The sequence below is a fragment of the Mobula hypostoma genome, chromosome 5 (assembly GCF_963921235.1).
Source record: "Mobula hypostoma chromosome 5, sMobHyp1.1, whole genome shotgun sequence".
In the NCBI taxonomy this organism is placed as follows: domain Eukaryota; kingdom Metazoa; phylum Chordata; class Chondrichthyes; order Myliobatiformes; family Myliobatidae; genus Mobula; species Mobula hypostoma.
In genome coordinates, this window is record NC_086101.1 from 156,156,358 (window position 1) to 156,183,904 (window position 27,547).

At 44.1% G+C, this 27,547-nt stretch overlaps 1 protein-coding gene across 5 annotated transcripts in view; it reads right to left on the reverse strand.

Moving 5' to 3' along the window:
• LOC134347083 (trans-2,3-enoyl-CoA reductase-like) overlaps positions 1 to 27,547 on the reverse strand; it is a 206,585-nt gene that overhangs the window by 84,946 nt on the left and 94,092 nt on the right. For 4 of the 5 annotated variants that reach the window (XM_063049195.1, XM_063049194.1, XM_063049193.1 and 1 more), the window contains one exon: positions 18,922 to 19,025. The exons of the other annotated variant lie outside the window; for it this stretch is intronic. In XM_063049195.1, coding sequence (XP_062905265.1) covers positions 18,922 to 19,025 — 104 coding nt within the window. The remainder of the gene's footprint in view (positions 1 to 18,921; positions 19,026 to 27,547) is intronic. 5 annotated transcript variants of the gene reach the window in all.

Sequence of the window (27,547 nt, forward strand, 5' to 3'; positions counted from 1 at the left end):
TCATACTGACCAATCTGTAATTGCAACATGAGTTCATCCACCTTATTCTGAATGCTACACACATTTAAATACAGCACCTTCAGTCCCGAGTTCTTCACCCTTTAGAATTTTTCCTCTGTGGTACAATTTAACTTTTAGCTCTGTCTGCATTTTTACCCAATCAATGGCTTGTCTTCCTTATGTTCATGTTACAACTATCATCTAATTGTAAGCCTGTTGGCTCATGCTCGGCTCTATCATACTGGTTCCCATCCCCCTGCCATATTAGTTTAAACCACTCCCAGCAACTCTAGTAAACCTGTCCACAAGAATATTGCAAACAACAGGAATTCTGCAGATGCTGGAAATTCAAGCAGCATACATCAAAGTTGCTGGTGAACGCAGCAGGCCAAGCAGCATCTATAGGAAGAGGCGCAGTCGACGTTTCAGGCCGAGACCCTTCGTCAGGACTAACTGAAGGAAGAGTGAGTAAGGGATTTGAAAGCTGGAGGGGGAGGGGGAGATCCAAAATGATAGGAGAAGACAGGAGGGGGAGGGATAGAGCCGAGAGCTGGACAGGTGATAGGCAAAAGGGGATACGAGAGGATCATGGGACAGGAGGCCTAGGGAGAAAGACGGGGGGGGGGGTGACCCAGAGGATGGGCAAGAGGTATATTCAGAGGGACAGAGGGAGAAAAAGGAGAGTGAGAGAAAGAATGTGTGCATAAAAATGAGTAACAGCTGGGGTACGAGGGGGAGGTGGGGCCTAGCGGAAGTTAGAGAAGTCAATGTTCATGCCATCAGGTTGGAGGCTACCCAGACGGAATATAAGGTGTTGTTCCTCCAACCTGAGTGTGGCTTCATCTTTACAGTAGAGGAGGCCGTGGATAGACATGTCAGAATGGGAATGGGATGTGGAATTAAAATGTGTGGCCACTGGGAGATCCTGCTTTCTCTGGCGGACAGAGCGTAGATGTTCAGCAAAGCGGTCTCCCAGTCTGCGTCGGGTCTCACCAATATATAAAAGGCCACATCGGGAGCACCGGACGCAGTATATCACCCCAGTCGACTCACAGGTGAAGTGATGCCTCACCTGGAAGGACTGTTTGGGGCCCTGAATGGTGGTAAGGGAGGAAGTGTAAGGGCATGTGTAGCACTTGTTCCGCTTACACGGATAAGTGCCAGGAGGGAGATCAGTGGGGAGGGATGGGGGGGGACGAATGGACAAGGGAGTTGTGTAGGGAGCGATCCCTGCGGAATGCAGAGAGAGGGGGGGAGGGAAAGATGTGCTTAGTGGTGGGATCCCGTTGGATTCTCCGTAACTTCCGCCACCTCCAACGGGATCCCACCACTAAGCACATCTTTCCCTCCCCCCCCCTGCATTCCGCAGGGATCGCTCCCTACACAACTCCCTTGTCCATTCGTCCCCCCCATCCCTCCCCACTGATCTCCCTCCTGGCACTTATCCGTGTAAGCGGAACAAGTGCTACACATGCCCTTACACTTCCTCCCTTACCACCATTCAGGGCCCCAAACAGTCCTTCCAGGTGAGGCATCACTTCACCTGTGAGTCGACTGGGGTGATATACTGCGTCCGGTGCTCCCGATGTGGCCTTTTATATATTGGTGAGACCCGACGCAGACTGGGAGACCGCTTTGCTGAACATCTACGCTCTGTCCGCCAGAGAAAGCAGGATCTCCCAGTGGCCACACATTTTAATTCCACATCCCATTCCCATTCTGACATGTCTATCCACGGCCTCCTCTACTGTAAAGATGAAGCCACACTCAGGTTGGAGGAACAACACCTTATATTCCGTCTGGGTAGCCTCCAACCTGATGGCATGAACATTGACTTCTCTAACTTCCGCTAGGCCCCACCTCCCCCTCGTACCCCAGCTGTTACTCATTTTTATGCACACATTCTTTCTCTCACTCTCCTTTTTCTCCCTCTGTCCCTCTGAATATACCTCTTGCCCATCCTCTGGGTCACCCCCCCCCCGTCTTTCTCCCTAGGCCTCCTGTCCCATGATCCTCTCGTATCCCCTTTTGCCTATCACCTGTCCAGCTCTCGGCTCTATCCCTCCCCCTCCTGTCTTCTCCTATCATTTTGGACCTCCCCCTCCCCCTCCAGCTTTCAAATCCCTTACTCACTCTTCCTTCAGTTAGTCCTGACGAAGGGTGTCGGCCTGAAACGTTGACTGCGCCTCTTCCTATAGATGCTGCTTGGCCTGCTGCGTTCACCAGCAACTTTGATGTATGTCACAAGAATATTGGTCCCTCTCAGATTCAAGTGCAACCCATCCCTTTTGCACAGGTCCAACCTGACCCGGAAGAGGTCTCAATTATCCAGAAATCTGAATCTCTGCCCCCTGCTCCAATTCTTCAGCCATACATTTATCTACCACCTCATTTTATTCCCATCCTCACTGTCATATAGCACAGGCAGCAATCCGAAGATTATCACCCTTGAGGGCCTGTTTCTCAGCTTCATTCCTAACTTCCTGTATTCTTTTTTCAGGACCTCCTCCCTTTCTCTACTATGTCTCTGCCTCCATCCCTTTTCAGGATATTGTGAATGTGTCCAGAACCATCTCGGACCCTGGCATGTGGGAAGCAAACTGCCATCCACGTTTCCTTTTCACATCCATAAAATCACCTATCTATCTCCCAGACCATAGATTTCCCTCTTACTGCTGCCATCCTCCTCAGTTCCCTACCCTCCTGAACTAAAGGACCAGACTCAGTGCCAGAGGCATGGCCACTGTTGCTTCCCCCAAGTAGGTTGTCACCACCCCCCCCCCAAATGTACTCTAAACGGAGTATTTATTGTTGAGGGGGACAGCCACAGGGGTGCTCTTCACTATCTGATGTTCCCCCTTCCCTCTCCTGACAGTCACCCATTTTTCTGTCTCCCGTAGCCTTGGGGTGACTACTTTCCTATAACTTCTGTCTATCACTGCTTCACTTTGCCTAACAAGCTGATAGTCATCGAGCTGCAGCTCCAGTTCACTAACATGATCTCTAAGGAGCTGCATTTTGAGGTACCTGGTGCAGATGTGGCCATTGGGGAGGCTGGAAGTCTCCTCAAAATCCCACATCTGACACCCAGAACAGAACTTTGGGTCTGTAGTCATACCTCCTATACTCTTCACTCGCCCCATCAGTGAATGATTCCCACAACTTATGTACTAGCTTTCAAGGACTCTTCACCTCATATTCTTGATATTTCTTTTTCTTTTTTTTTGAACAATTTATTGTATTTTTCACACAAGTTGTCCACCCTACTGGGAGAGGTCTTTCACTGATACTATTATGGGTACTGGATTTATTGAATATGCCCACAAAAATGAATCTCATGTTTGTATTTGGCAACATATATGTACTTTGATAATAAATTGACATTGAACTTTGTACTTTGATCTATCAAAGTACAGAAAAGTGGCCTGGGACTCTGAAGTAAGGAAGTCATGTTGCAATTATAGGAAGTTTTGGTTTGGCTGTATTTGAGTGGCTATCTAGTTGCCCTATTATAGGAAGGATGTGGAGGCTTTGGTGAGAGTGTAGAAAAAGTTTAACAGGATGTTGCTTGGAGGATATGAGCTATTAAGAGAGATTATATAAACTTGGGTTGCTTTCTCTGGAGTGTCAGAGGCTGAGGGGAGACCTGGTGGTACTTTATATGAGTTATAGATAGTCAGAAACTTTTTTCCCATGTTAGATACATCATACTGGAGGATATGCTTTTAAGGTGAGATGATGATAGTTTAAGGAAGATAAGAATGGCAAATCTATTTTTTAATGATATTTGAGGCAAATACAGTAGTTGTATTTAAGAGGCTGTCAGATAGACTCATGAATATGCAGAGATAGGGGCATATGGATCATGTACAGGCAGAAGGAATACAGTTTAATTTGACAATGTGTTTGGCACAGGCATGGTGGACTAAAGGATCTGTTCTTGTGCTATACCATTCTATATTCTATGTTCTAATTAGAATTGGTGGGCCTCCTCCTCTGTGACCTCACAGAACAATCACATTCCCTCACTTCTCCTTTCTGTATTCTCTCAGACATACCCAGCCCCAATTCCACGTATATGAGGAATAATTACTTTAACCTATTGATTTAACATAACACACTTGTTTGGGAGATGGGAGGAAACCAAAGCACCTGGAGCAAACCCATAGCGAGAACATGCAAACTCCACACAGAACAGAGAAAGGATCAAGTAAGGACTGCCCAAGCTGTAATTCAGCAGTTCTATCTGCAGCCATTCACAGCAATTTATGTTCTGCAGAGCATTGTTTCCTGGTGGTTTTCCCTGCAAAGTTAGACAGTCTTTGGCAGTTTCTATATTTATAGTACAATTCGCCCTATCCTACAAGTCTTAAAAACATATTATTTGTTTCTGCTATATCCTCAACACCAAAAAATTGTCAAGCACAATTTCCTATCCATAAAATCACAATGACGCTGCCTGATGGCCTTACTATTTTTAAAATGTCTACCACAGCTTTCGTAATTATAGTTTCCAGCTATTTTTCCAACGTGATTTGCCCAACAAATTCCTGTCTTTTGTTCATTCCTTTATCAAAATGAGATTGTGCATTTCCACGTTTCCTATCCACTGGGAAACTTTGAACTCTCAAAGGAGCTTTAGAAGAACACAGGCTGTCCATCCATTAACCCTGTCCTCAGTTGTTGAAGAGTGGAAGGTTCAAGACATCAGGTCTAGAGGATTTGTTTGATATTTGAACTATTTTTCTACATCAAGGGTTCCTAACCTGGGCCCACGGACCCCTCGGTTAATGATAGGGATCCAGGGATTAAAAAATATTGCGAGCCTTGGTCTACATGAACAATGCTGGTATATGTTTTAAATCTCCCCTCCTCCTCAGTTTCCACTCTGTTTTTCTACAATTATTAGGATATTTTAGTATCGTCCTTACTACTGATCAATTTGCTGCTCATTTACTGAGCAATTTCTGCCAATATTAACATTTTATTCAGTTTAGTTACTATTTCACAAAAAAACTTCCTTTTTATAACAATAATATCATATATCTATAGCAGTCCCGTATGCTAAATTAGCCCTATTGGATTTTCACAACACCCTTTGTAATAGAGCACTTGATTGCGATCACTTTTCCTATAAAGGTAATATTGCCAGAAAAAACACTCAAAGGTATCCATTCAAAAATCTGCAAATTGGCTGAAGTTTTTAAAGTGTTAAGGAATTGTGAAAATCTCAGTGAAAGTTCACTGCTGTTTTCAGACTGATGGTAACTCGTGGAAACGTTTAATAACAGTTGATAAATCAGTAAAGTTAATTTCCCAGGCAGTGCATTAGATAATGTATGCATGTTGGGCTTAGGGGAACAAATTTCAGAGAGAAACTGTTTAAGTTTGGGGCTCCTCCGACTGCTTCTCAGTGAATGCCACAAATGTGCAGCAGCATGGATGGCACATGGCTGAACTTGTAATAAATTCATCTGTAGTCCCCGCCAAAGCAAATAAATTACAAATCAAAAGGTCCACCAAATCAACGATTGTTACTCTCTAGTTGAGGACACTGAAGCTGGAATTAGAGTCAGCTATACTGGCAGTCCCCTCCCTCATACTTCAAGCTCCGCTAACCCCAGAGTTTTTCAGTTCATCCAAGCAGGGATGTTTGCTATGTGTATGGGGTGGACAGGTGTAACATATTGAGGCTGTTTCCTGAGGTTCCCACCAGCTAACCATCCACACACGAGCAAGTTTCACAGCTGGAGGATACCACCAGATGTGATTAAGTAAGACCTCAGGGCTTGCAACCAAGGTAGGTCATAAATATTTAATGTTTGTTCCCACTGCAAAAACTGGAGTAGTAAGTAGTGATATTAATTTAGAATCAGTATTTTTACATGTGTTTATTGACTGCCTCAGAGCAGGCAATGATTATGATTTGACCTTCAGCTAGAATTACTTGATTCCTAAATTCTTTTCAATTTTGTGAGATAAGACAGGTGCTAAGGTCTCAGATGGTAGTTAAAAAGTTCTGTTTAAGGAAGAGCAAGAGACATTACCTAATGTCTGAATGAGTCCTGCTGTATGGTTTGCAAGTCATATCACATCTGTCAGTGGTAAAGGAGCTGAAGGAAGAGCAGCAGAACACATGAGCCAGGGGCTTCAGAATCAGAGCACGAGGACTCGTTGGACTTGCTTTTGATGTGCGACAAGTACTTCTGACGTGCACAAGTCCATATTACTCCTAACACCAGTTCCAGTTTAATAGTCTGAGAGCACTTTATACTCAGCTTCTACACAAGCATGTGTTTTAAGAGTCCAAAGGTCTTCACTTCTGACAGTCAGACACACCGTTATTCAGACATTACAGAAGTAACCCAGGAGACACAAGAGACTGCAGATGCTGGAATCTGTGGTGGGGGTTGGGGTTGGAGGAGAAGGAATTGTCCACAGGAGGACTGATATAGGATTCATCACAAAATATCAACAGTTTTGTTCCCCTCTATGGATGCTGCTGAAACAGATCAGCTCATTTAACAGATGATTTGTTGCACTGAAACCCATCCTTCCCTTCAACTCTGCATGCAACAGACTTATTTATGGCGTTAAATGCCAAATGTGGAGTCAATGCCAATGTTCCCAGTTGTCTGATGTTTCTCAAGTGCATTAACTACAGTAAACTTGGGATATGAGTTGTGACAGATCTCCCTCCACTTTATCAATTAGAGAAAATTAACATTTAAAGCATAGTCAAACATCATCCGAATTCACATTTGACCAACAAACCTCAACTTGTTCTTTCTCACACTGTTAATTTTTCATAAATATGTTCAGACACATGTTTGATTTTTGTTTAAATCAGTGATTGCAAATTTTCATCAGTAAGAGGGATCTTGATGCATATGAAGACAGCATAAAACAGGCTAAAATATTGGAGCTTGTAGAAATTAAGAAAGAGGGTTTACTGGAACATTTGAAAAGCACTAAAATAGATAAGTTTCTGGGGACAAACGGATCTACCGTAGTTTACTGTGTGAAGTGAGGTAAGAGAATGCTTCATCTTTGTTGATGATCTTTCGTCCTCACTGGCCACAGGAGTAGTACCACAAGACTTGAGGGTGGGAATTATTATTGCTTTATTCAAGAAAGTTAATGGGAATAACCCTGGGAATTATAGACCAGCACATTTTACATCAGCGGTGGGCAAATTATTGGAGAGGATGCTTAGAAACAGGATTTATGGCACTTGTAGAAGCATTGTCTGATTAGGAATAGTCAGCATGGCTTTGTGAGGGGCAGGTTATGTATCACAAACCTAATTGACTTCTTTGAGGAAGTGACACAACATATTGATGAAAGATAGAGTGGTGGATGTGGTGTACATGGATTTTAGTAAGGCATTCAACAATGTTCCCCGGTAGGCTCATTCAGAAAGTAAGGAAGCATGGCATCCAGACCAACTTGGCAGTGTGGATAAAGAACTTGCTTGTTCACAGCAGGCAGAGAGTAGCAAAAGATGGAGCTTACTTTGGTGGAGGTCAGTGACCAGTGGTCTGTTCAGCAATTCCTGCTCTTAGTGAGTTTTTATAAATAATTTGGATGAGGACGCAAAAGAGTGGTTAGTAAGTTTGCAGATGGTACCTTTTTTCATTGGTGATTTTGTGGATAGTAGAGGATAGTAAGATGCAGAGCTGGGCTAAGAAGTGGTAGATGGCATTCAATCTGGAAAAGTATGAAGTGATACATTTTGGAAGGTCAAAATAGAAAGGTAAAAGGCAGGATTCTTAGCAGTGTGGTGGAACAAAGGTATTTTGGTGTCCACAATTATGGACCCATCAATATTACAGTGCAAGTTGATAGAGGGGTTATAAAGGTAAATAATGTGTTGGCATTCGTTAGTCTGAGGATTGAGTTCAAAAGCCATGGATGCGGAAGAATTAGAGGGGTTGCACAGCAGATTTGTCAGGATGTTGCCTGAAGTTTGAGTGAGCTACGAAATTTCTCTTTGGAGCAAAGCCAGATGAGAAATGACTTGAAGGAAGTGTATAAAATTGATAAGAGATGTATTGTAGATAAAGTCACCAGCCAGCACCTTTATCCCCAGGGTGGAAATGGCATACAAGAGGGCATAATTTTAAGATGATTGGAGTAAAGTATAGGGGGAATAGAGAGGATTTTTGTAGAGAGTGGTGGGTATGTGGAACAAGCTGGCTGACAGAGGTAGATGCGTTAGGACATTTAAGAGACTCTTAGGTAGGCATATAGATGAAGGAAAAATGGAGGGCTAAATGGGAGGAAAGAGTTAGATTAATCTTAGTGTAAGTTAAAAGGTTGGCACGACATTGTGGGCTGAAAGGCCTGTACTATGTTGTATTGTTCTGTCTTCCACTTTCTTTGATCATCTGGAGACCTGATCTAGCAGAATAAATTATGATCCAGGTACACTTAACCTAACAAGTTCATGTTTTTTTTTGAGCATCAAGGTACTTGGTTCAGGAAACCTGTATTTACAAGAGTACCTTGAGCTTGAAAGGAAAAAAAAGGAAGAGTCTCTTTCCTACTCCAAGGTACAACATTTGGTTTTTGAAAGAGAAGGCAGAAGCTTCTCAGTTGAAGAGTTCACAATGTATTTCACTTGGAAAATTTCTCCTGTTACTACCAAAATCAATCAAGGTCTCCCAGATGTTGAAATGTACATTATATCCGAGTTATTTCTTTGATGAAGTGACAGTGATACCCATCCCCTTTCTCGGTAACCCCTACCAGATGCTTTTAGCTGCTCACTTTATCTCCAAATATTAAACAACAAAAAAACCTGTGTGGTTTCAGAGCTTCAACATTTCAATGGGCACCAGTAAGAACACTCAGTTTGCATGGAATAGAGTTCAGTTCATTATGAATCTCGCATCCCATCTCTAAAGCTACATCCAAGGTTAGCTGTCAGGAGATAGGAAACTACTCCCCACAGATATGATTAATGATAAATCTGAAGGCCTTCCACAGATGACAAGGACAGGCTGATGTTGAAAGAAAGAACTGAGCCTGAAGCACAAGCAAGAGGACTTCTGGCCACTTGTGACACTGGGATACTTTTCTTTATTCATCCACTGAAAGTTCAATGATAGAGAAACCTCAGGGAATAATACAAAAAGCATTCATTCTATTCTTGAAATATTTCTCCAAAAAATTTACAATGCATAGATGAAGGATTATCAAGGGATACCATGAATAACGAGCTGAAATGAGTATATTCACAGATTATTCTACATGTTATAGAAGTAGTACATGTACACTTGCAGAAAATGTGATGCAACAAGAGAAGTTCCACAAAGAGAATGATTATAAATGCATAACCCTATGCACCAAATATCTGTGGGGCAGATATGACAGGAACTGATCAAAGAATTGTATGGATAGCTGCATATTCTTTTCCAGCAAACAAGGACGGTTTGCGTATTGGTACAAAGCCCTCCAGTGTATTTTTGGGGAGGATTAAGCTTTCTATCTGTATTTTTGTAATCTGTTTATCTATTTCAACAAGGGAAATGTAGAGTCATCCTTGAATGAGTCAGAAATAAAATCACAGAATCATTAAAAAGGGGACCACTTGATCCATCATAACTGTGCAGTCAAATAACTGGCTATTCAATCTGATACCACCTTCCAGTTTTAGGTTCATATCCCTGCTGGTCAGATCTCTGCAAGAACACATCCAAATTTATTTTGAATACGATGAGGGTTTATGACTCTACCACTAAGTAATTTACAGAATTCTGCCATCCCCTGGATGTAAAGATTCTCATCATCGTTTTAATCTTTCTTCCAATGACTTCAAGTAAATGTCCACTGGTTATTGACCATTAGTGTTAACCCAACAGATTCGTAAACTCATACAGCAATACAGCACAGACACAGACCCTTGAGTCCAGCAAGTCATTTCTGACCATGGTGCCCACCCAGCTAATCATGATTTCCTGCATTCAGCCCATATTCTTGGAAGCTCTGCCCCTCCATGTACCTATCCCATCGTTTCTTAACTGATACTATTGTGACTGCCTCAAACACTTCCTCTGGTAACTTGTTTCATGTACCCACTGCCACCTGTATGAAAAAGTGGCTCCTCAGGTCCCTTTTAAATCTCACCCCTCTTATCTTAAACCTATGCTCCATATTTTTTTTACCTCCCCATCTTCAGAATCAGAATCAGGTTTAATATCACTGGCATATTGCACTTCCAGGGCACCTAGGGGCAACTTCAGTAGCAGAACTCTCAATGGATAGGATTAAATATTCTTTGTTTCAGCCTGATACAGCTAAAAAGCACAACTGCTTCCAAGGTCAGTACAGTCAACAAAGATGTCTTAACGCTTTTAAGCGAACTATTGCTGCTTAAAACTGACGGAAAGAATACTGATTGTGGACAGATGCATTCTCGTAGGATTCCACGTGGCTGCAGGTCAGAGATACAAGTGCATTTAAGGAAACGGGGTTTTAAACTCCCAATACCGACTATCTTGCTGGAAAATGTGCAGTCTCTGTTGAATAAAATCGATGATCTCAGAGCTAGGGTGCTGAATCAAAGGGGACATTAGGACCGTGTGTGTCCTTTGTTTCACGGAATCCTGGTTAACCCCTTCTGTACCAGACAGAGCGATTCAGATTGGCGGGTTTACTATACACCGTCAGCATAGATCTACAGAGTCTCTCAAAAGCAGAGGTGGAGGAGCCTTAGAGGCCTCATGATCAGCTCTTCTTGGTGCACAAATATATTAGTGCTGTCCCAATTCTGCTCACCAATTCTGGAATATCTAGCAGTTAAGTGCCGTCCTTTTTACCTACTGCAGGAGTTCTCCGAGATCATTTTGGTAGCAGTATACATTCCTCCTCAGGCCAATGGCAGTTAGGCTTTAGATGATCTGAGCAATGGAATCAACATGCATGAAACAGCGCACCCTAATGTTTTCACCACCGTTTTGGAAGACTTTATCCAGGCCAGTCTGAAAAAAGTCACTAAGCAATTAGAAAACCAGGTATGATTTGCATAGGGTTATTTCAAGAGCAAAGAGACAATTTCGAATGAGGTTGGAGACAACACCAGATGTATGGCAACTCTGGCAGAGACTACAAGACATTACTTTCTACAAAGCAAAACCCAATAGTATGATTGGCAGCGATGCTTCACTGTCAGATGAACGCAATGCCTTCTATGCACCCTTTGAAAGGGAAAATATAACCACAGCTGTGAAGATCCCTGCTGCACCTGATGACCCTGTGATCTCTGTCTTCGAGGTCGATGTTAGGCTGTCTTTAAAGAGAGTGAACACTTGCAAGGCATAAGGTCCCGATGGAGTACCTGGTAAGGCTCAGAAAACCTGTGCCACCCAACTGGCAGGAGTATTCAAGGACATTTTCAACCTCTCACTGCTACAGGCGGAAGTTCCCACTTGCTTCAAAAAGGCAACAAGTATACCAGTGCTTAAGAAGAATAATGTGAGCTGCCTTAATGACTATCATATGGTAGCACTCACATCTATAGTGATGAAATGCTTTGAGATGTTGGTCATGACTAGACTGAACTCCTGCCTCAGGAAGGACCTGAACCCATTGCAATTTGCCTATCGCCACAATAGATCAACAGCAGATGCAATCTCAAAGGCTCTCCACACGGCTTTAGACCACCTCGACAATACAAACACCTATGTCAGGATGCTGTTCATCAACTAGAGCTCAGCATTTAATCCCACAATCCTGACTGAGAAGTTGCAGAACCTGAGCCTCTGTACCTCCCTCTGTAACTGGATCCTCAACATCCTAACCGGAAGACTGCAATCTGTGCAGATTGGTGGTAACCTCTCCTCCTCGCTAACGTTCAGCACTGGTGCACCTCAGGGGTGTGTGCTTAGCCCACTGCTCTACTCTCTACTCTCTACAGACACATGTCTGTGTGGCTAGGCATAGCTCAAATACCATCTATAAATTTGCTGATGATACAATGGTTGTTGGTAGAATCTTAGGTGGTGACAAGAGGGCGGACAGGAGTGAGATATGTCCACTAGTGAAGTGATGTCGCAGCAACAACCTGGCACTCAACCTCAGTAGGACAGAAGAGCTGATTGTGGACTTCAGGAAGGGTAAGACCAAGAAACACATACCAATCCTCATAGAGGGATCAGAAGTGGAGAGAGTGAGCAGCTTCAAGTTCCTGGGTGTCAAGATCGCTGAGGATCTAACCTGATCCCAATATACCGATGCAGTTATAAAGAAGGCAAGGCAGTGGCTATCCTTCATTAGGAGTTTGAAGAGATTTGGTATGTCAACAAATACACTCAAAAACTTCTATGGATGTACCGTAGAGAACATTCTGACAGGCTGCATCACTGTCTGGTATGGAGGGGCTACTGCACAGGACCAAAGAAACTGCAGAGGGCTGTAAATTCAGTCGGCTCCATCTTGGGTACTAGCCTACAAAGTACCCAGGACATCTTCAATATCCTTGTCAATTTCTTCTGCACTCTCTTCAGTATATTCAACTATTGTAATATCAGATGATCAGAGCCATAGAGTGATACAACATTTAAACAGGCACTTTAGCCCAACTGTTCCACTCGGAACAAGTTGTCCATCTAAGCTACTCCCATTGTCACCGCATTCGATCAATATCCTTCTAACATTTTTGTTTATCCATGTATCCCTCCGAAAATTCCACACAGATCTACAGCCAATGATGTACTTAATTTTGAACATCCATATTACATACTCAGTGGCCATTTTAGTAGGTAGCTCCTATAGTGAGCTCCTATAGGTAGCTCCGGCACTGAGTCTGACCCTGTGGTGCGGAAGGGTGGGATGGACAAGAGGAGAGCTGTCGTCATTGGAGACTCTATAGTCAGGGGAGCAGACAGGAGATTTTGTGGACGTGAGAAGGACACCTGCATGGTTTGTTGCCTCCCGGGTGCCAGGGTCCAGGATGTCCCTGACTGGGTGCACGACATCCTGGTACGAGAGGGAAAGCAACCAGAAGTCGTGATACATGTTGGGACCAACGACATAGGCAGGAAGAGGGATGAGGTCCTGAAGTGTGAGTTTCGGGAACTAGGCAGAAGGCTGAAGAACAGGACCTCAAGGGTGACGTTCTCAGGATTGCTGCCAGTGCTACGTGACAGAGATGGTAAGAATTGGAGGAGATGGCAGTTGAATGCGTGGCTGAGGAGTTGGTGCAGGGAGCAGGGTTTTAGATTTTTAGATTATTGGGATCTCTTCTGGGGAAGGTGGGACCTGTACAGATTGGATGGGTTGCACCTGAACTCAAGGGGGAGCAACATCCTTGCAGGTAGGTTTGTTAGCATGGTTCGGGAGGGTTTAAACTAATTTGCGAGAGGGATGGGACCCAGAGCGATAGAGCAGTGAAAGAAGTGCATGGAGTAAAGCCAGATCTAACATACAAAGAGGCTTTGAGGAAAGAGAAGCAGAATAAACGGTGTAAAGACAGTAAGGTAGAAGGGCTGAAATGTGTGTACCTCAATGCAAGAAGCATCAGGAACAAAGGTGATGAACTGGGAGCTTGGATACATACATGGAATTATGATGTAGTGGCCATTACAGAGACTTGGCTGGTACCAGGGCAGGAATGGATTCTCAATATTCCTGGATTTCAGTGCTTTAAAAGGGATAGACAGGGCGGAAAAAGGGGAGGAGGGGTGGCATTACTGGTCAGGGATACTATTACATAGAAACATAGAAACATAGAAAATAGGTGCAGAAGTAGGCCATTCGGCCCTTCGAGCCTGCACCGCCATTTATTATGATCATGGCTGATCATCCAACTCAGAACCCCGCCCCAGCCTTCCCTCCATACCCCCTGACCCCTGTGGCCACAAGGGCCATTTCTAACTCCCTCTTAAATATAGCCAATGAACTGGCCTCAACTGTTTCCTGTGGCAGAGAATTCCACAGATTCACCACTCTCTGTGTGAAGAAGTTTTTCCTAATCTCGGTCCTAAAAGGCTTCCCCTCTATCCTCAAACTGTGGCCCCTCGTTCTGGACTTACAGCTACAGAAAGGGTGGGTAATGTAGCAGGATTCTCTTTTGAGACAATATGGGTGGAAGTCAGGAACAGGAAGGGAGCAGTTACTCTACTAGGGGTATTCTATAAGCCCCCTGGTAGCAGCAGAGATACAGAGGAGCAGATTTGGAGGCAGATTTTGGAAAAGTGCAAAAATAACAGGGTTGTTATCACGGGTGACTTTAACTTCCCTAATATTGATTGGCACCTGATTAGTTCCAAGGGTTTAGATGGGGCAGAATTTGTTAAGTGTGTCCAGGATGGATTCCTGTCACAGTATGTGGACAGGCCGACCAGGGGGAATGCCATACTAGATCTAGTACTAGGTAATGAACCGGGTCAGGTCACAGATCTCTCAGTGGGTGAGTATCTGGGGGACAGTGACCACCGCTCCCTGGCATTTATAATTATCATGGAAAAGGATAGAATCAAAGAGGACCAGAAAATTTTTAATTGGGGAAAGGCAAATTATGAGGCTATAAGGCTAGAACTTGCGGGTGTGAATTGGGATGATGTTTTTGCAGGGAAATGTACTATGGACATGTGGTCGATGTTTAGAGATCTCTTGCAGGATGTTAGGGATAAATTTGTCCCGGTGAGGAAGATAAAGAATGGTAGGGTGAAGGAACCATGGGTGACAAGTGAGGTGGAAAATCTAATCAGGAGGAAGAAGGCAGCATACATGAGGTTTAGGAAGCAAGGATCAGCTGGGCCTATTGAGGAATATAGGGAAGCAAGAAAGGAGCTTAAGAAGGGGCTGAGAAGAGCAAGAAGGGGGCATGAGAAGGCCTTGGCGAGTAGGGTAAAGGAAAACCCCAAGGCATTCTTCAATTATGTGAAGAAAAGAAGGATGACAGGAGTGAAGGTAGGACCGATTAGAGATAAAGGTGGGAAGATGTGCCTGGAGGCTGTGGAAGTGAGCAAGGTCCTCAATGAATACTTCTCTTCAGTATTCACCGATCAGAGGGAACTTGATGATGGTGAGGACAATATGAGTGAGATTGATGTTCTGGAGCACGCTGATATTAAGGGAGAGGAGGTGTTGGAGTTGTTAAAATACATTAGGACAGATAAGTCCCCGGGGCCTGACGGAATATTCCCCAGGCTGCTCCACGAGGCGAGAGAAGAGATTGCTGAGCCTCTGGCTAGGATCTTTATGTCCTCGTTGTCCATAGGAATGGTACCGGAGGATTGGAGGGAGGCGAATGTTGTTCCCTTGTTCAAAAAAGGTAGTAGGGATAGTCTGGGTAATTATAGACCAGTGAGCCTTACTTCTGTGGTGGGAAAGCTGTTGGAAAAGATTCTTAGAGATAGGATCTATAGGCATTTAGAGAATCATGGTCTGATCAGGGACAGTCAGCATGGCTTTGTGAAGGGCAGATCGTGTCTAACAAGCCTGATAGAGTTCTTTGAGGAGGTGACCAGGAATATAGATGAGGGTAGTGCAGTGGATGTGAACTGTATGGATTTTAATAAGGCATTTGACAAGGTTCCACACGGTAGGCTTATTCAGAAAATTAGAAGGCATAGGATCCAGGGAAGTTTGGCCAGGTGGATTCAGAATTGGCTTGCCTGCAGAAGGCAGAGAGTGGTGGTGGAGGGAGTACATTCAGATTGGAGGATTGTGACTAGTGGTGTCCCACAAGAATCTGTTCTGGGACCTCTACTTTTCGTGATTTTTATTAATGACCTGGATGTGGGGGTAGAAGGGTGGGTTGGCAAGTTTGAAGATGACACAAAGGTTGGTGGTGTTGTAGATAGTGTAGAAGATTGTGAAAGATTGCAGAGAGACAGTGATAGGATGCAGAAGTGGGCTGAGAATTGGCAGCTGGAGTTCAACCCGGAGAAGTGTGAGGTGGTACACTTTGGAAGGACAAACTCCAAGGCAGAGTACAAAGTAAATGGCAGGATACTTGGTTGTGTGGAGGAGCAGAGGGATCTCGGGGTACATGTCCACAGATCCCTGAAAGTTGCCTCACAGGTGGATAGTGTAGTTAAGAAAGCTTATGGGGTGTTAGCTTTCATAAGTCGAGGGATAGAGTTTAAGAGTCGCAATGTAATGATGCAGCTCTATAAAACTCTGGTTAGGCCACACTTGGAGTATTGTGTCCAGTTCTGGTCACCTCACTATAGGAAGGATGTGGAAGCATTGGAAAGGGTACAGAGGAGATTTACCAGGATGCTGCCTGGTTTAGAAAGTATGCATTATGATCAGAGATTAAGGGAGCTTGGGCTTTACTCTTTGGAGAGAAGGAGGATGAGAGGAGACATGATAGAGGTGTACAAGATAATAAGAGGAATAGATAGAGTGGATAGCCAGCGCCTCTTCCCCAGGGCACCACTGCTCAATACAAGAGGACATGGCTTTAAGGTAAGGGGTGGGAAGTTCACGGGGGATACTAGAGGAAGGTTTTTTACTCACAGAGTGGTTGGTGCGTGGAATGCACTGCCTGAGACAGTGGTGGAGGCAGATACACTAGTGAAGTTTAAGAGACTACTAGACAGGTATATGGAGGAATCTAAGGTGGGGGCTTATATGGGAGGCAGGGTTTGAGGGTCGGCACAACATTGTGGGCCGAAGGGCCTGTACTGTGCTGTACTATTCTATGTTCTATGTGAGTAAAGTGGCCACTGAATGTATGTTTATGATCTGCTGTTGTAGCCCATCCAAGGTTCGACATGTTGTGCATTCAGAGATGTTCTTCTACCTACCACTATTATAAAACATGGTTAATCCTGTCACCTTTCTGTCTACATGAACCAGTTTGGCTATTCTCCTCTGATCTCTCTCGTTAAGAAGGCATTGTCATCCATAGAACTGCCACTCATTGGGTGATTTTTGTTTTTCACACTATTCTCCGTAAACTCTAGTTGTAAACAGTGTAAACACTGTTGTGTGTGAAAATCCCAGGAGTCAGCAGTTTCTGAGATACTCAAACCACCCTGTCTGGCACGAACAATCATTTCACAGATGGTCAAAGTGAATTAGCTCACAGTTCTTCCCCATTCTGATGTTTGGTCTGAACAACAACTTGTCATGGTCCGGATCGGGGTCTCTTTAAACTTACTTTGTTTATGTTATGATCCGGACTGTTGACTACCTGTTTCCCTTTGGTTCCCTGTTTTCCTGTGTTCCTCGGCCTTGGTGATCAGAGGCAATTTACTCTCGGCTGAACCGGTAGTTTATAGTCTCCGGCATTCAGCTGTTTGGCGCGGGAGCGTTTGCAAAGTCACCAAGGTACGGCATGCCAATGTCATCTGGCCGGAGCCAACCTTGTCTCCGCCCGAAGCGAGTGCCGGTAATTGGCCTTTCCTCTCCAGAGCAACCTTGTCAAGCTACCTCACCAAAGCGAGCCTGCAAAGTTTCCTCACCGAGGTGGGTCTGTCAGTTAACCCGCTGGAGGGAATCAAGAACCGCTGTCTACTGTTCCCGGGCCGAGTCGAGAGCTCGCCACTACCCGGCGGCATCCGTGTCAAGTCCTGGTCCTGGCGGTCTGTGATTCCTGTCCTACCCCCCTGTCTGAATCCCTTCTCTGCCCCCCTCGCCTCTAGCCTTCATCTGCAGCCCTCGCCTGCACTTCGGTCTAGTTCTATTGCCGGAGCTAGATAGGTACTGTCTGGTGTTCTTTCGTGTTTGTCTTGTCTTGTCCTCGCCTCCGTGGGGTAAGTCAGGCCGTCTTGCCATTACCCCGCGGGGGGTCATTTTTTTCTCTTGTCCTGTCCTCGCCTCCGTGGGGTAAGTCAGGCCGTCTTGCCGTTGCCCCGCGGGGGGTCATGAGACCCGGCCCAATGTCCTGTACCCAAGGAGGGGTCTCGGCTCTCTGTTCTATTTGTGAGTCCCGGCCCTATGTCCTGTACCCAAGGAGGGGTCCCGGCTCTCTGTTCTGTGTGTGAGTCCCAGCCCTATGTCCTGTACCCAAGGAGGGGTCCCGGCTCTCTGTTCTATGTGTGAGTCCCAGCCCTATGACCTGTACCCAAGGAGGGGTCCCGACTCTGTGTTCTGTGTATGTGTCCATGGTTCCATGTACCTGCTCTCCTGAGACCGAGGCTCTGTTTTTCCATGTTCCTCCTCTCCCTAGCCCATGTCATGTCCATGCCTGGTTCTGGGGTCCGAGCCCGAGGCAAGACCCAGGTACTGGATCCTTGCCCGGTCTCTGGCTCGGAGTCCATACCGTAGTTCTGGGATCTGATTCCGAGTCCTAGCCTAGACCCTTGTCCCAGCCTAGTCCTTGTCCCAGTCCTGAGTCCTTCTCCAGTTCGCTATTCCTGCTCCTGCCTTGCTCTCCTGGTTTCAAACAATAAACTAAATTTAATTAACCTCACAAGATGTATCTTGCATTTGGGTCCACCCTTGCTCCCTATGCCCCCCCATTGTGACACAACAAAACCTTTTGACCATACATGTATACTTTTATGTATCTATTGAGTTACTTTCACATGATTGTTGATTACATATTTGCATTAACAAGCAGGTATACCTAATAAAGTGACCAGCGAGTGTATTTCTCCCATTAGAACTGTGATTGTTCATCTGGTTTCTCACTTCTTCAGGGACATGACCTATATCCAGCAGAGACATGGGAACATACTGTCTGCATCAGACAAAATGTGACAGTTGCCCTTTCAGTGCCTTACACACGAGCAAAACACATGCATCTGATGTAAGAGTTGTATTTCCTATTGAATGTTTACGTCAAGTAATTCCAAAGTATCAGTTAACTCTCTGCATAAATTAGAAGCTCAACATATTAAAAGAAAGCAATATGTAGGAACCCAGTGCAGAAAATATCACATCCCTTAACACCCGTAAGTCGAAGACCTTCTGAGCTCAGCTGGAAATATTTACTGCCTCAGTGCATTTCAAACTTACCGTGGTCCAGTTTACCTGAGTCCCCAAATCTCTGAAGTATAATGTGATAATGGAGGAGGTTGCAAGGTTCTTAATGACTTTAGTTTCCTTCAATGGAGGACCATCTGTGAACAGGTAAGACCAGGGACAGAATTATGCTTGTGTCAGCACTTTAGCAAAGGTGAAGTACCCAATCCAAACAAGGGATTCTGATGATCTATCAAAATAAATTAACACCTTGCCCTGCAATAGTTCAATACCACGATTATGGAGCCTTGAAAGGAAAGATTAAGACAAGGAGCACTAATTATTAGAAGGAGCTGACTGCAGGAAGAATGGATGAAGAAGCAAAGTGGGATGAGTAAATCTAATTTATGGAAAATCCCTTGGGAGTATATCAACATGAAGCACTGGAACGAGGAATATATTTCTGCGCTGTTGATTCTGAAATTACTAAGTTTTTAATATGAATACGACTTCACAATCAGCATTTCGGTCTAAGCAGGATCCTACTTCAGAGTACATGTCTGGACTATAAACATACATAAGAGATTCGAATGGGTTATCTTTTTCTGTACAGCAGTCCTAAAATAAATCCCAAGTAGTGGCTATTGTTACAAGTGAAAAACAAAATGTGTTGATGCTGGAAATCTGACACAATGACAGAAAACTTTGCAAGATCATGTGATTAAGTGAGGCGAGGTCCAGAGATGGCAAAGGGACCCATAACACCTCTGTGATCTGCAGCAAGCAGCATGTATGAGAGAGAGAGTAGAGTGAGAGTGAACTATTTTGTGAAGGGTTGTGCTGATGGGGGAATAGTGACCAGCTGAGGCTTTTAAACATAGAACATTTAACTTTATTTCCTACTATTTCTTAGTAGATGGAATTTACTTGGATTTTTGGAAGGCCTTTGACAAGGTGCCACACACAAAGCTGCTTAATAAGAAATGAGCCCATTGTACTAAAGGAAAGATACTAGCATCGATAGAAAATAGCTGACTGGCAGGAGGGAAAGCATGGGAATAAAGGGAGTCTTTTCTGGTTGGCTGCTGGTGACCAGTAGTGTTCTGTAGAAGTAGGTGTTAGGACTATTTCTTTTCATGTTATATGTCAAAGATTTGGATGTCAGAATTGATGGATTTGTTGCCAGGTTTGTGGATGGTATGAAGACAGGCTGAGAGGCAGGTAACATTGAGGAAGCAGGGAGTCTGATAGGAGAATAAGCAAAGAAGTGGGAGATAGAATAAAACATATAGATGTGTATGATCATGCACTTTGGTAGTAGGAATAAAGGTATAAACTACTTTACAAGTAGGGAGAAAATTCAGAAATCAGAGCGTCTGGGGGACTTGCAAATCCTTGTGCAGGATCCCCTAGAGGTAAACTTGTAAGCTGAGTTGGTGGTAAGGAAGGCAAATGCAATGTTAGTATTCATTTCCCATTACTCCGCACCTTGAGTATTGTGAGCAGTTTTGCCCCCATATCTAAGAAAAGATATACCTGCATTGGAAAGAGTTCAGAGGAGGTTCACAAAAATAATTCCAGTAATTAAAAGATTAATGTATGTGTAGTGTTTGATGGCTGTGGGCCTCACTGCCGTTTAGAAGAATGAAAGAGGATCTCTTTGAAACCTATTGAACACTGAAAGGTCGAGATAGAGTGGATCTGGAGAGGATATCTCCTATAGTTGGGGAGTTTAGGAACAGAAGGCACAGCCTCATTATAGAGGGACTTTCCCTGAGAACAGAGATAATGAGAGCAACATACATCAAAGTTGCTGGTGAATGCAGCAGGCCAAGCAGCATCTATAGGAAGAGGCGCAGTCGACGTTTCAGGCCGAGACCCTTCGTCAGGACTAACTGAAGGAAGAGTGAGTAAGGGATTTGAAAGCTGGAGGGGGAGGGGGAGATGCAAAATGATAGGAGAAGACAGGAGGGGGAGGGATAGAGCCGAGAGCTGGACAGGTGATAGGCAAAAAGGGATACGAGAGGATCATGGGACAGGAGGTCCGGGAAGAAAGACAAGGGGGGGCGGTGACCCAGAGGATGGGCAAGAGGTATATTCAGAGGGACAGAGAGAGAAAAAGGAGAGTGAGAGAAAGAATGTGTGCATAAAAATGAGTAACAGATGGGGTACGAGGGGGAGGTGGGGCCTTAGCGGAAGTTAGAGAAGTCGATGTTCATGCCATCAGGTTGGAGGCTACCCAGACGGAATATCAGGTGTTCTTCCAACCTGAGTGTGGCTTCATCTTTACAGTAGAGGAGGCCGTGGATAGACATGTCAGAATGGGAATGGGATGTGGAATTAAAATGTGTGGCCACTGGGAGATCCTGCTTTCTCTGGCGGACAGAGCATAGATGTTCAGCAAAGCGGTCTCCCAGTCTGCGTCGGGTCTCACCAATATATAAAAGGCCACATCGGGAGCACCGGACGCAGTATATCACCCCAGTCAACTCACAGGTGAAGTGATGCCTCACCTGGAAGGACTGTTTGGGGCCCTGAATGGTGGTAAGGGAGGAAGTGTAAGGCCATGTGTAGCACTTGTTCCGCTTACACGGATAAGTGCCAGGAGGGAGATCAGTGGGGAGGGATGGGGGGGACGAATGGACAAGGGAGTTGTGTAGGGAGCGATCCCTGCGGAATGCAGAGGGGGGGGAGGGAAAGATGTGCTTAGTGGTGGGATCCCATTGGAGGTGGCGGAAGTTACGGAGAATAATATGTTGGACCCGGAGGCTGGTGGGGTGGTAGGTGAGGACCAGGGGAACCCTATTCCTAGTGTGGTGGTGGGAGGATGGAGTGAGAGCAGATGTACGTGAAATGGGGGAGATGCGTTTAAGAGCAGAGTTGACAGTGGAGGAAGGGAAGCCCCTTTCTTTAAAAAAATGAAGACATCTCCCTCGTCCTAGAATGAAAAGCCTCATCCTGAGAGCAGATGCGGCGGAGACGGAGGAATTGCGAGAAGGGGATGGCGTTTTTGCAAGAGACAGGGTGAGATGAGGAATAGTCCAGATAGCTGTGAGAGTCAGTAGGCTTATAGTAGACATCAGTGGATAAGCTGTCTCCAGAGATAGAGACAGAAAGATCTAGAAAGGGGAGGGAGGTGTCGGAAATGGACCAGGTAAACTTGAGGGCAGGGTGAAAGTTGGAGCCAAAGTTAATAAAGTCAACGAGTTCTGCATGCGTGCAGGAAGCAGCGCCAATGCAGTCATCGATGTAGCGAAGGAAAAGTGGGGGACAGATACCAGAATAGGCACGGAACATAGATTGTTCCACAAACCCAACAAAAAGGCAGGCATAGCTAGGACCCATACGGGTGCCCATAGCTACACCTTTAGTTTGGAGGAAATGGGAGGAGCAAAAGGAGAAATTATTAAGAGTAAGGACTAATTCCGCTAGACGGAGCAGAGTGGTGGTAGAGGGGAACTGATTAGGTCTGGAATCCAAAAAGAAGCGTAGAGCTTTGAGACCTTCCTGATGGGGGATGGAAGTATATAAGGACTGGACATCCATGGTGAAAATAAAGCGGTGGGGGCCAGGGAACTTAAAATCATCGAAAAGTTTAAGAGCGTGAGAAGTGTCACGAACATAGGTCGGAAGGGATTGAACAATGGGTGATAAAACAGTGTCGAGGTATGCAGAAACGAGTTCGGTGGGGCAGGAGCAAGCTGAGACAATAGGTCGGCCAGGACAGGCAGGTTTGTGGATCTTGGGTAGGAGGTAGAAACGGGAAGTGCGGGGTGTGGGAACTATAAGTTTGGTAGCAGTGGATGGGAGATCCCCTGAGCGGATAAAGTCGGTGATGGTGTGGGAGACAATGGCCTGGTGCTCCTTAGTGGGGTCACGATCGAGGGGTAAATAAGAGGAGGTATCCATGAGTTGTCGCTGCGCCTCGGCAAGGTAGAGGTCAGTACGCCAGACTACAACAGCACCCCCCTTATCAGCGGGTTTAATAATAAGGTTAGGATTAGTGCGGAGGGAGTGGAGAGCAGAGCGTTCCGAAGGAGTGAGGTTGGAATGGGGACAAGGTGCGGTGAAGTCGAGACGGTTGATGTCCCGTCGGCAGTTAGCAATAAAGAGATCCAGAGCAGGCAGAAGACCAGAGCGGGGTGTCCATGAAGAAGAGGAGGGTTGAAGACGGGAGAAGGGGTCATCGGTGGGGGTGGAAGAGTCCTTGCCGAAGAAGTAGGCTCGGAGACGGAGACGGCGGAAGAAAAGTTCCGCATCATGGCGAACATGGAACTCGCTGAGGTGTGGGCGAAGGGGGACAAACGTGAGGCTCTTACTGAGAACAGAGCGCTCTGCCTCTGACAGTTGAAGGTCGGAGGGGATGGTAAAGACCCGGCATGGATGAGAGCTGGGATCAGAGGGGGGAGGGGGGAGGCTGGTGGCGTCAGTGGAGAGGGGAGGGTTGGGGTGAGAGGAAGATGGAGCCTCTGAGGGCCCAGGAGTTGACGGTGGGATCTGAGGAAGACGGGGCTCCGGAGTGGTGGTGGGGGAAGGGGAGACGGGAGTCACAACGGCAGCACATAAAGACCCGGCCTGGAGTTCAAGGCTGGAATCTTGAGAGCTGGGATCAGAGGCGGGAGGGGGAAGGCTGGGTATGTCAATGGAGAGGGGAGGGTTGGGGTGAGAGGAAGATGGAGCCTCTGAGGGCCCAGGAGTTGACGGTGGGATCTGAGGAAGACGGGGCTGCGGAGTGGTGGTGGGGGAAGGGGAGACGGGAGTCACAACAGCAGCACATAAAGACCCGGCCTGGAGTTCAAGATAATGAGAGATAATGAGAGATTTCTTTAGCTAGATGGGAGAGAATCTACTGATTTCATTGCCACAGATGGTGGTGGAAGCCAACTGATTGGATTTATTTAAAACTAAGGTTGACTAATTCTTGATTAGTAGTGGCATCAAAAGTTACAGGGAGAAGGCAGGACAATGCAGTTGGAAGGGATAATAAATCAGCCATGACAGAATGGTGGAGCAGACTTGATGGACCAAATGATCTAACTATGCTCCTATATCTTATGATCTTATGGTAGCAAGGACAATAATCTGCATCTCCAGCAGAATATGGATTTATTATGGGGGATTTTAACTTTGCCAAAATTCACTGGGATTACCTAAAGTGTCAGAGATGGAATTTGTTAATTCTTACACAGAAAGATTGTGTATAACAATATACATGCTCGTGGGTAAAACAAGCCCTGACAAGTAGAACACTTTGAAAAGAGTTTATAGGAGATCAGGGCCAGCATGTTCTAGTAAGAGTGAAGGGCAAAGGTGGCAAGATTAGCAGCCTTAGATATCAAAAGGTTTGATCAAAGGAACAGAACAGGAAATGCATGATATATACAGACCTAATAGATGGATATAACATTAGAAGATATGTAGATAATCGAGATAACCAGTATGTATATTTTCCTATTGCAGGAGTATCAAGAGCAAGAGGCATGTGCTCAGGTTGGGAGGAAGTGGTTTTACAAAGGATTGCCGAGTTATGTCTTTTGCCTTGCACTGTTGATATCTGCAACTCACTCCCAGAGGGGAGAGTGATAGAATGGGGAAAAATTACCACTTTTGACAGACATTTGGAGAACCACCTAAATAGACAAGGCAAAGAAGGCCATGGTCCTAACAGAGGCAAACAGAATTGGTATAGATGAGACAACAGGACAGCATGGGCATGATGGGCCAAAGGGTCTGTTTCTGTGCTGTACAAATATACAATTATGGATTTATAATGGATATACTGAGCAAGTTCGCTGGCATCTATGGAGAGGGAAACAAAGGCAATATTGAGGTTGATGACTTTTCTTACAGCAACAATTCTAATTTGAATTCTAAGAAATTTTGGAATATCCACACCAGCATAAACCATAACACACAAAAAAACAAAATACAACAGATTATGTGGAAATCTAAAAGAAAAGTAGAAAGGGCTAGAAATATTCAAGCCATATCTAAGTGTGGAGAAATAACGTGTTGACGTTAAACGGAAACACAAGGGAGGTTTTGATATTTCAGTTCTGCTGAAACGTTTCTCTCATGTCTAACCTGAGAGTATTTTTGGCATTTTCTGTTTTTTTAAATTACCAAATTTTAAAAGAAGTTCTGAACAGCTGATCACTTTGTTGTACATTCATTGTGAATTGCTGGAAATCACAGTTTTTAAGAATTGCTAATCAATGCTTTTTCTATACAGGAGCCAACAGATTTAAGAGAGGGGATCGCTCATTGCATCAGTAGTGAGAGACAGGTGAGTGGTTGGGCCACACCAAGGTGAATTTCCAAAATTCTCCTAAGGAAATGATTTGTGGCGATTCCATTCACTGGCGAGTGTTCTGCAATCTGTGTGCTGACACAGCTATAAATAGCCACAATCTGTGTATGCCAGGAAATAAATATCACTGCAACATATTTTCAACCCACTCTTTACTTGACACATTCAAAAGGCTCTGGGCCATATTTATTGCTTAATACTAATGTTATCTTTTAAAGCAAAGCGATCTGCTGCACTTGGGAATATTTGGAACTTAATTATCATATAAGAGTTCCTATAAAAAAGTATAGCATTTTAATTGCAGGTATAAGAATATAATCACACAATGAACACTCCAAATTATTTTTAATCTTCTTACATTCAATTAGAAGTATTTATATTTTAATGTTTATTATGCAACATATTGACCAGTATTTCTCTGTGAAAAATGTTAAGGTATTATTTTTCATTAACTAACAAATACTAAACACTTTGGTCCAGTAATAAATTGGAACCTTTGATTTCTCCTGGTGGTCTGTTAAGATGATGACAACTATAAAAATCAAAGTCCGGTGATTATTATTTTATTCTCATAATTACTATCCAGATGCACTGAGATGAAAAATCACAAAATGAACTTATTGAGATTTTTTTTTCTTAACTGTTGTGCCATATTTTATACTCCGTGTGCAGACTGATGTATACAGCAGAAAGCAATATCAGACAATCATAGCAATATCAATAGCATGATATGCCATGTTACAACTGTACATTTTCTAGTCTCCAAGATAGCATACAATATTACAGCTCTGATTATAATTAAAATGTCTTCTTTTCCAACAGAAGAGGTAAATGTATTCTTATCTTGAACTAAACAGCCTATGTCCCTCTCTCCTGCTTTATCCAAGGACCTCTGACATATCTGGTTTCCATCCATGTTGAACAAGACACTATGTTCAAAGCAAAGATCAAGTACACTAATCCTCTGATGTCAGTCACACTCAGCCAGTAATACTGCAAATTGTTCAACACCCTAACACTACCTCAGACTGTGTATCTCTTTCACCTCTCGCTCAACTGTGTTTATTTTGACATTCAAGTTGAATATAACTCGTGTTAAATAAGTTCATATTAACTTACAATTCATATGTTTGTGATGTACAGTACTGTTGTAAAAAAAGTTTTCATGTCACTTCTACCCTACATATGTTTGCTTGTGACAATAAAGTTGAAACTTGAACATCTGCCCACCTGTCTCTAAACAATTGTACTAGCAGAAAAGGACCCTGCACTGCAACTTGGGGATGGAATTAGAACAACCGACACTTAATCACAATAAGCACTAATCAAAAAATATTAAACAATAAATGGATGCAAGCTGTAGTTCAGTAGAATAGTGAATTATGTAAAGTGTTGGATCAGGACAGTAAAGGACAGATTCACCTGAATCCAAAACACTTCCAAACTGGCTAAAAAAACATCCATGAGAAGTGATTTGACTAGCGCTGTTTGTGACTGAAAGAAAAAGAATCAGAATCGGAATCACGTTTAATATCACAAGCATACAGTAAGTCATTAAATACACTGATTTGTGGCAGCAGTATATTGCAATAAACAATTATAATACATAAAAATAAATTTATAAAGTAAAAATAATAACAAAATTACTATATATTTATTACTGTCCAAAAGCATTAGACAACCTAGATTTTTTATATAGTTTCAGAAGGTATGGCATCCACAGGGCCCTGATCTCAACATCATCGAGACTGTCTGGGATTTCCTGGACAGACAGAAGAAAGTGAGACAGCTGAAGTCTGTGGAAGAACTGTGGCAATTTCTCCAAGATGATTAAAATAACCTACCTGCAGATTTTCTCATAAACCTGCATCAAGGTGTACCCAAAAGAATTGTTGCTGTTTTAAAGGCAAAGGGTGATCACACCAAACATTGATTTTATTTATTTTTTTCCTGTTTACTGCCCTCTATAGTAAAATATTCAATATTTAGAAACTTTTCATTTCATTATTTGGAAAGCATCTTCACTTTACAGATTTTTTTACAGGTGCCTAACACTAGTGCACAGTACTGTATGTACATAAAACTACTGTAGTGTAAAAAAGGAGCAAAAAAAGAAAGAAATAGAGAGGTAGTGTACATGGGTCTTTGTCCATTCAGAAATCTGATGGCAGTGGGGAAGAAGCTGTTCCTAAAACATTGAAAATGTGTCTTAAGGCTCTTGTACCTTCTCCTTGATGGTAGCAATGAGAAGAAAGCATGTCCTGGGGTTGATGGGGGTCCTGGAAGACAGATTCTGCCTTTTTGAGGCATTTGTAGATATCTTCGATGCTTGGGAGGCTAGTGCCCATGATGGAGCTGTCTGAAATGCAA